The 10,000-nt window shown below is 47.6% G+C and overlaps 2 protein-coding genes across 2 annotated transcripts in view; both read left to right on the forward strand.

Annotated features, from left to right (window-relative positions):
- mrpl37 (mitochondrial ribosomal protein L37) overlaps window positions 1-1,833 on the forward strand; it is a gene marked incomplete at its 5' end in the record, with an annotated part of 4,971 nt that extends 3,138 nt beyond the window's left edge. The window contains 2 exons of the mRNA XM_084463284.1: window positions 511-714; window positions 1,683-1,833. Coding sequence (XP_084319410.1) covers window positions 511-714; window positions 1,683-1,760 — 282 coding nt within the window. The remainder of the gene's footprint in view (window positions 1-510; window positions 715-1,682) is intronic.
- Window positions 1,834-2,212: 379 nt separating this feature from the next.
- LOC311329437 (acyl-coenzyme A thioesterase 11-like) overlaps window positions 2,213-10,000 on the forward strand; it is a gene marked incomplete at its 3' end in the record, with an annotated part of 24,145 nt that continues 16,357 nt past the window's right edge. The window contains exons 1-4 of the mRNA XM_084463285.1: window positions 2,213-2,327; window positions 3,438-3,620; window positions 4,243-4,312; window positions 4,426-4,486. Coding sequence (XP_084319411.1) covers window positions 3,440-3,620; window positions 4,243-4,312; window positions 4,426-4,486 — 312 coding nt within the window. The remainder of the gene's footprint in view (window positions 2,328-3,437; window positions 3,621-4,242; window positions 4,313-4,425; window positions 4,487-10,000) is intronic.

The following is a 10,000-nucleotide window of genomic DNA, read 5'->3' on the forward strand; positions in this document are numbered from 1 at the left end:
ATCTTGCGATCTATCTAGCTCTCTATCTACATAATATACCTAACTAGGTATCCACCTACATATAAAGCATACATCAACTCACATATATACCCTTACTATACATGCAGGTACATATAAAGCATATATTAACTCACATATATACCCTGACTGTACATGCAGGTACATATAAAGCATATATTAACTCACATATAAACCCTTACTGTACATGCAGGTACATATAAAGCACTCAATGTTCTGTTCTGTTCTGTTCAATCTTCTGTTCAATCTTCTGTTCTGTTCAATCTTCTGTTCTGTTCAATGTTCTGTTCAATGTTCTGTTCTGTTCAATGTTCTGTTCAATGTTCTGTTCTGTTCAATGTTCTGTACCCGTACTTGTTTCACATGGCTGATGAGTGCTGTCCTGACCTGTCCTGTCCTGTCCTGTCCTGTCCTGTCCTGTCCTGTCCTGTCCTGTCCTGTCCTGTCCTGTCCTGTCCTGTCCTGTCCCGTCCCGTCCTGTCCCGTCCCCAGCGCGAGGCCGGGGAGCTGGCGCGCCCCATCCTGGTTCAGGCTGTGGGGACCAACGGCCGGGTCTTCCAGTACGTTCTCTTCCAGCTGAACACCACCTCGCTGCAGAGCGACAGCGGGGTCAAGAACCTGGTCTGGGTGGACGAGGACCAGCTGCTCTACCACTTTGCGAAGGTCAGACCCCTCATCAAGAAGAAGGAGGTGCAGGTGAGGAGCGCTCGTCCGCTAGGCCAGGGGGTCAGTCTGGTCCAAGGAGCTCCGCTAGACCAGGGGGTCAGTCTGGTCCAAGGAGCTCCGCTAGGCCAGGGGGTCAGTCTGGTCCAAGGAGCTCCGCTAGGCCAGGGGGTCAGTCTGGTCCAAGGAGCTCCGCTAGGCCAGGGGGTCAGTCTGGTCCAAGGAGCTCCGCTAGGCCAGGGGGTCCGTCTGGTCCAAGGAGCTCCGCTAGGCCAGGGGGTCAGTCTGGTCCAAGGAGCTCCGCTAGGCCAGGGGGTCAGTCTGGTCCAAGGAGCTCCGCTAGGCCAGGGGGTCAGTCTGGTCCAAGGAGCTCCGCTAGGCCAGGGGGTCAGTCTGGTCCAAGGAGCTCCGCTAGGCCAGGGGGTCAGTCTGGTCCAAGGAGCTCCGCTAGGCCAGGGGGTCAGTCTGGTCCAAGGAGCTCCGCTAGGCCAGGGGGTCAGTCTGGTCCAAGGAGCTCCGCTAGGCCAGGGGGTCAGTCTGGTCCAAGGAGCTCCGCTAATCTATTACGTTATCTTGAGGCTTGTCAATGTTTCTGATGGGCCGATTTGTCCCTCTCCCTTTGCTTTACCCTACCTGGGTATCCTCTCTCTCTCCACCTCTCTCTCCTCTCGTCTCCTCCTCTCTCTCCTCTCCCTCTCGTCTCCTCTCTCTCCTCCTCTCTCTCTCCTCTATCTCTCCTCTCCCTCCTCTCGTCTCCTCTCCCTCCTCTCGTCTCCTCTCTCTCTCCTCTCTCCTTCTCTCTCTCCTCTCTCTCTCCTCCTCTCTCTCTCTCTCCTCTCCCTCTCGTCTCCTCTCTCTCCACTCCCTCCTCTCGTCTCCTTTCTCTCTCTCTCTCCTCTCGTCTCCTCTCTCTCCTCTCTCTCTCCTCTCTCTCCTCTTGTCTCCTCTCTCTCTCCCCTCCTCTCTCTCCCTCCTCTCCCTTCTCTCTCCTCTCTCTCCAGGTGCCTGCTGGCTTGTCAGGCTACCAGCCCCAGACCTTCCAGAAGTTTCTCTCCCTCTATCTGCATGGAGCTGTGTGAGATATGCAACAATAAAACAATGTTAAAGACCTCCGTTTCTACCGTCATGACTGTACCATGTGTGAATAAACAAGTTCCAACTCACCCCCCCCGTCTCGGTTGTATTCAGTGTCTCAAATTACAGCATAGAGATTGAAATAACAAGACCGCACTGTACAGATATCTCTCATTGGGATACAGACTGGGTTTCTTTGTATACAGTAGCGCTATAGGCTCTGTGCATCAGCTTCACTACTTCCTGAATGTCACTTGGCATCTTTATTTCCTGTCCAATATGATTGGATTAAGTGATTAATCAGGTGTGCGCTGGGTCTGCCTCACAACTGATTAATCATTTAATCCAATCATATAGAACAGGAAATAAAGGTGCCAAGTGACTTTCAGGAAGTAGTGGAGCTGGTGCACAGAGCCTATTGTATGTACTTTTGTCATAAGTCCACCTCTGAGGGATGGGCGTGGTCTGTCAGTATGCCTGCTAGTCCACACGGTCCCGGAGTATCACTAGTCTACAGAGGAGTAGCCTACTTTCTACCCAATCCAAAGAGAATAACTGGGCTACTTGAACAGGTAAGACTGTGTGCATTTTGCTTTTCTTCCTCGGGAAGCGTTGCAACATAGGTCGACTCAAAGTTGCCGTTTTAACTTGTGGAGTCTTAACTCCGCGGAGCTGACGCGCCTCCGTCAACAAGGGTGCTGAAATCGAACGCACGCAAAAGGTGTGTCGACTACATGCAACTTTGTAAGCAAAGAAATAAGATTGCAGCCTAATAGGTTTTCTAGTCTAGCACTTTTCTAGCGGTGTCCAACAGTGTTCTTGCGAACTTTTCCTGCTGAGCTGGTTGAACAGGGAAGCTCGGTTCATTCGTGAGCGTGATTTGGCAACTATGTCCTCTCACCGCCCTGCGCCTGCGCAGTCCGCCCTGTGTCCTGACTCAGGGGTCAGACAACATGACCAGATCACTCACCGCCTCGGCAGGAGAACTTCCTAGTGTCGTATATTTCTGATGCATCTTCTTCTTGTGAAACAGAACTTCAAGGAGGCCAAAAACGTTGAATCAATTTATTGAGCATGCCTAACAGGTCAAATCTTCGGCAATACTAAAGTTATTTTACGAGGTGGCGAGCTTATATCTTGGCTTCAGGCCAAGTATCACATGACAAACAAATTTGCATACAAGGGATGTACATTTAACACAGATCTGGTCAACTAGTCTTGTAATTGGTCAACAGGTCACTGAGCTCTGCCCCCCTCCGGACATGGGGGCAATCAAGGATTCTTCCTGTCCTGCTAAGATCACGTTTCAACTGTAGACTTATTGACCCAGAGGACAAAGGAATGTTTACTCAGGACAGGGCATCTGTTGTCACTATCCTGTTATAATAACACAGTTCTACCTAAAGGGAAGTTTATTCATTATTCTTAGTAAATTGATTACTACATGAGAGTAATACAAATGTATTGATGTAATACAGTATAAAAATATACTACACTAGCATGCAGAGAGATCGCGTGGAATTAGTCTCCTTCACCGCATTCACGATACAGTCAAACCTCTGAGGTGTGACAATGCATACTAGCCCACTAATGCTCATAATATGAGCAGCAAATATTGAACCGGTGGAGTTGGTATCTTCTTCCATTGTATACGATGAGGGTGGTGATGTCGCTCCCCCCAGGGATGAGTTCTGAGGGCAGCCGGGCTGAGGAAGAGGGGGATGAGAAGCAGGAGGAAGAGGAGTATGGAAACCCTACGGAGGTGAAGATGTGTCAGATCGTGATGCAGGGTCACGCCAACCATCGGCAGGAGCTGAGCGTCGGCCAGCTGCTCAAGTGGATGGACTCCACCGCCTGTCTGTCTGGTGAGTGTGTGTGTGTGTGTGTGTGTGTGTGTGTGTGTGTGTGCGTGCGTGCTATGCCTGTCTGTCTGGTGAGTGAGTGAGTGAGTGTGTGTGTGTGTGTGTGTGTGTGTGTGTGTGTGTGTGTGTGTGTGTGTGTGCGTGCGTGCGTGCGTGCTATGCCTGTCTGTCTGGTGAGTGTGTGTGTGTGTGTGCGCGTGCGTGCTATGCCTGTGTCTGGTGAGTGGGTGTGCGTGCGTGTGTGCTATGCCTGTCTGGTGTGTGTGTGTGTGTGCGCGGGCTATGCCTGTCTGTCTGGTGAGTGTGTGTGTGTGTGTGTGCTACGCCTGTCTGTCTGGTGTGTGTGTGTGCGTGTGTGTGCTATGCCTGTCTGTCTGGTGTGTGTGTGTGTGTGCGTGTGTGTGCTATGCCTGTCTGTCTGGTGTGTGTGTGCGTGTGTGTGCTATGCCTGTCTGTCTGGTGTGTGTGTGTGCGTGTGTGTGCTATGCCTGTCTGTCTGGTGTGTGTGTGCGTGTGTGTGCTATGCCTGTCTGTTTGGTGTGTGTGTGTGTGTGTGTGTGTGTGTGTGCTAGACCTGTCCAGCACTCCAGACAGGAAGTCTAATGTCTCTATTTCCTGTGTGCAGCCGAGAGGCATGCTGGGTGTTCATGTGTCACGGCGTCCATAGACGACATCCACTTTGAACACACGATCGGGTGAGTGTTTCATATCTACATTTTCAATCATTTACAGGTTCCTCAGGCAGTGGCTATAGTGGATTAATTATTGTGTCTGTGTGTGTGTGTGTGTGTGTGTGTGCGTCCACCAGGGTTGGGCAGGTGGTGAACATCAAAGCCAAAGTAAATAGGGCCTTCAACACCAGCATGGAGGTCAGTCTGCTGCACACACACACACGCACGCACACACACACGCACGCACACACACACACACATGCACGCACACACACACACACACACACACCCACACACAGACACATTGTAAGTAAGCTTGAACAAGCAACCAATGTGGCACTTTTCTATGGGGTGTGAAAAGTGCCATTTTGGTTGCTTGTTCAAAGCTTACTTACAACGTGCATGTATGTATGTGTGAGTATGTGTGTATGTATATACATACACACACACATACATACATACATACACACACGTTCGCGTTAACCAGCACAGCTCACTACAAAACATGCGCACATGCGCGGTAGTTCGATCGCGCTTTAAGTGAATGGGGGAGCTCACGTGACTGTTTGCGTTGTGAGTTGTGAGCTCAGTGGTGCGTGTTTGTATGTATGTGTGTCTGTGTGTCTGTCACGTGTACCACGAAGGGTTGCTTGTTCACACATTACAAGACCATGTGTGTATGTGTGTGTGTGTGTGTATGAGATCTAACATTACATACACACATACATACATACATACATACATACATACATACACGTTCGCTCCAACCAGCGCAGCTGTATGTGAAACTGCTTGCGCAAGCGCGGTAGCCACCGTACTTCCGCGTGACGTCACCGAATGTGTTGCTGCTGTTTTCACTCTTGAGAAGTGCGTGTATGTATGTATTTGTGTGTGTGTGTCTATGTTTCGACTCGCTTAATGAATGACTTCGATACATCGCTTCAGAGAATGAAGACGACTATGGTAAATATAGCACTCAAATATTAATATCTGCGTGGTTAGATGTATCGGCTTTTACTGCAAGCTAGCTAGCTTCCCAGCTAACGTTACATCATTGCCTAGGCTAGCGAAGTGTCTACCAAGAGTGTGGGTAACGTTAGATGGTCACGTTATGCGAATTCAACTCGGTATATTATGTAGCTGTATCTAGCTAGCTCCATTACTTTACAGTTTGGCTAGAGAAGACCGGTGTATTGAACGCGGTCAAACTCAGGCCTGCCAAGTTTGCCTGTCGGTGCTATTAAAATCACGTCCCAACTGTATTCCCTGTGCAGTAACGTTACTCATTCAGCACCAGCCTCCATTATTAACGTTATAGTGTATGCCTGTGATCAGAGAGGAGCGCGTTATTCCCTCTAGCCTTAATGGTTTGTAAATGTTATAAAGTGTCTATTGCAATATGGAGGTACATTATTTTCCATATGCTGTGTTCGAGAGTAGAGGTTTTGTAACTACATTACTAGCCATATACATGTGCATGAACGCTCTGCAGTAATGACTTGGGGTGCTATTATCACAGTGCTTGTTGGGTCCAACTACAGATTGTTTTTGATGTTATAGATGGACTGTGTACCAGCCTTGAGATTTGACTCCAACAACCTCATGGTCATGGCTCAGGGAAGTACTATCCAGCTGCAGCGGTGGAGAAGTGATGCCCCTATGGGAACCAGCCCAGAGGAGGAAGGAGAATTGCAGTTTGTTTTCTGTCGTGGAGTTGTCCCGAGTTGCCAGATGAACGTCCAGCTCTACCTGCTGGGAGGAGCTGAGCTGGAGTGAGGACCGAGGGAGGCGATAGGCAGCTAGTAGCCAGGACCTCGACACCATCAGCCAGCTTTACACAGACTGATGCATTGCAATAGAACATGTCATTTCTTATCATATCATCTTATAATAACGCTTAGTAATGAAGGAAGGTACCCATGATCACACTGTAGCATTTCAACGACTGGTTTGCCAGAAAAACACAATTATGTATCCAAGTCCCTCACAACAAACAACACAGCTTGGATAATGTGTGCCATGTATGCAGAGCTAGTGTAGCTGATATCATTGTGATGTGGTATAAAGACAACACTGCCATGACTTGTTGCTGAATTTTTATTGCGGGCAGGGGTCACTAGTCATCACTGGAGCTGACATCTAAAAAGTGTTGGCAAACATGTCTCTTGCTCACAAATCTACTTGGATCCTCACCGTTACATGGTAAATAAAAAAGCAAACACATTGTCAGTAAACAAGTTGTCTCTGTATACGATTTGAAGAAACTGTAGACATCCAATCAGCAATGCACACATTATCCAAGCTGTGTTATTTGTTGTGAGGGACTTGGATACATAATTGTGTTTTTCTGGCAAACCAGTCATTGAAATGCTACAGTGTGATCATGGGTACCTTCCTTCATTACTAAGCATTATTATACTATGTGACATAGTGTTAATATGTCTTTGACATAAACAAATTATAAGAAATGACATGTTCTATTGCAATGCATCAGTCTGTGTAAAGCTGGCTGATGGTGTCAAGGTCCTGGCTACTAGCTGCCTATCGCCTCCCTCGGTCCTCACTCCAGCTCAGCTCCTCCCAGCAGGTAGAGCTGGACGTTCATCTGGCAACTCGGGACAACTCCACGACAGAAAACAAACTGCAATTCTCCTTCCTCCTCTGGGCTGGTTCCCATAGGGGCATCACTTCTCCAACGCTGCAGCTGGATAGTACTTCCCTGAGCCATGACCATGAGGTTGTTGGAGTCAAATCTGAAGGCTGGTACACAGTCCATCTATAACATCAAAAACAATCTGTAGTTGGACCCAACAAGCACTGTGATAATAGCACCCAAGTCATTACTGCAGAGCGTTCATGCACATGTATATGGCTAGTAATGTAGTTACAAAACCTCTACTCTCGAATACAGCATATGGAAAATAATAATGTACCTCCATATTGCAATAGACACTTTATAACATTTACAAACCATTAAGGCTAGAGGGAATAACGCGCTCCTCTCTGATCACAGGCATACACTATAACATTAATAATGGAGGCTGGTGCTGAATGAGTAACGTTACTGCACAGGGAATACAGTTGGGACGTGATTTTAATAGCACCGACAGGCAAACTTGGCAGGCCTGAGTTTGACCGCGTTCAATACACCGGTCTTCTCTAGCCAAACTGTAAAGTAATGGAGCTAGCTAGATACAGCTACATAATATACCGAGTTGAATTCGCATAACGTGACCATCTAACGTTACCCACACTCTTGGTAGACACTTCGCTAGCCTAGGCAATGATGTAACGTTAGCTGGGAAGCTAGCTAGCTTGCAGTAAAAGCCGATACATCTAAACAAAAAAACAAATTGATTTGGCATACGATCTGCCCACAAAGCATGGTCTTGTCATCTAACCACGCAGATATTAATATTTTTAGTGCTATATTTACCATAGTCGTCTTCATTCTCTGAAGCGATGTATCGAAGTCATTCATTAAGCGAGTCGAAACATAGACACACACACACACACACACAGACATACATACACGCACTTCTCAAGAGTGAAAACAGCAGCAACACATTCGGAATACGGTGGCTACCTATGGGGTGTGAAAAGTGCCCTTTGGTTGCGTGTTCAAGCTTACTTACAACGTGTATGTATGTGTGTGTGTATGTGTGTATGTATATACATACACACACACATACAGACATACACACACGTTCGTGTGAACAAGCAGAGCTCACTGCAAAACATGCGCACATGCGCGGTAGTTCGCTCGCGCTTTAAATGAATGGGGGAGCTCACGTGACCGAATGACTGTTTGCGTTGTGAGTTGTGAGCTCAGTGGCGCGTGTATGTGTGTATGTGTGTGTGTGTGTGTGTATGTATGAGATCGAACATAGCCTACATACATACACACACACACACACACATACACGTTCGTTCCAACCAGCGCAGCTGTATGTGAAACTGCTTGCGCATACAAGCGCGGCAGCCACCGCACTTCCGCGTGACGTCACCGAATGCTCTGCCGCTGTTTAGAGAAATGCGTGTATGTGTGTATGTATGTGTGTGTGTGTGTGTGTGTGTGTGTGTGTGTGTGTGTATGTATGTATGTATGTCTGTGTGTGTGTGTGTGTGTGTCTGTTTCGACTCGCTTAATGAAGGACTTCGATACATCGCTTCAGAGAATGAAGACGACTATGGTAAATATAGCACTAAAAATATTAATATCTGCGTGGTTAGATGACAAGACCATGCTTTGTGGGTAGATCGTATGCCAAATCAATTTGTTTTTTTGTTTAGATGGGGGAGAGCCGGTCAAAAGTCGCGCAGGACAAAAGTCGCGTTCCCATTTTCTCCAGAATGACTGGACCTGCAAATATGTGGTTATAGCCTACTTGCCTGCACATATTACCGTGTAGGAGCTCCCTTCAAATTTTGGGCGCGATCGCAGCATATTTGACAGAGATATCGATGGAAAACCACTTTTGCCCCATATAAGTAAAATCATGGTCTCATAAGCATTTTTCGATTTTAAATTTGTGTACACTTGTTTTAGTTTGCAAACATATGCAATTTTCTTAGCATATCTACTGGCTACATGATAACATAGCTTTCAAGTTTCGTTCGAGCAAGTCGTGCCTGCAAGCCAGGGAGAAATGACAGGAGACCGTGGCGGGACAAATGTCGCATCCCGTAGAGTGACAGAAGTCGCATTCTGATGGCTTAGAACCAGAGGGGTGCGCGAGTGACATTTGGGCAGAATGTACAGGTGAAATGAAAGCTCTCGAAGAGATCTTTCTAATGCTATTGGTCAGCTTTGTATGCAGTTTTAATGTGAAAGATACTGTTACGGCTCCGCCTCCGCCTGGGCGCTCTCTAGCTCCCACCACCGTTCCCGCAGCGCGCACGCCACGGCCTTCCACTTCAGCGCGCGCTCTGCGCGCCCTTCGACGTGATCACCCCGCACACCTGAACACGGTTCCGCTAACCAGCTCTGAGGGCGCGGCTCACCTGCTGCCACTACTCATCCAATCACCTCCCCTATAAGAACCCGGTCTTCCCAACGTTCTTCCCTAAGATTCGTTGTGATTCCGGTTTGTTTGCTGCTCTTTTCCTGGACTGACACACGGCTTCCCCGACCCATTCTCCCCGGACCTCGACCACGGATTGGATTACGTTTTCTGGACATTGTTTGTTGATAGATTGACCCCTACCTGAACTTGACTACCCTTTGCCTTGCCCTCTGTACCTCCGCTTTGTATTAAACCGCCCTCTGGGCTTGGAACTGTCCGTCTGTGTCCGTGCGTTTGGGTCAGCTAGCCAACCAGCCCCCTTACAGATACATCTTAAATGCAGTCAAGACAAATTATTTTGCCTCTTAACTTTTGGCAAACCCCCTGGTTCCAGTCAATTGGATTATATAGGCTACTTTCGTTTACAATGACGTAACCTTATGAACACATAGCTTAACCTATAGGCCTACATAAACACAATAGCCTAAAACCATGTTTATTTAGGCCTACAATGTATTTTCTTTCATTGACAGCATGCCAAGAGTTAGGGTGAGGAAAACGACGCGCGGTCTCTTTAGCCCTGAGACCATCAGGCAGACAGCTCAGGAGGTCGTTGAAGGCTATATATTATTATGATATGTCTAATAATACATTCGTTTTGTGTTTGTCCCCACGCAGAGCAAATTATTTTGTTTACAACTATTTT

This window comes from Borostomias antarcticus, assembly GCF_949987555.1.
Source record: "Borostomias antarcticus genome assembly, contig: scaffold_467, whole genome shotgun sequence".
Lineage (NCBI taxonomy): Eukaryota > Metazoa > Chordata > Actinopteri > Stomiiformes > Stomiidae > Borostomias > Borostomias antarcticus.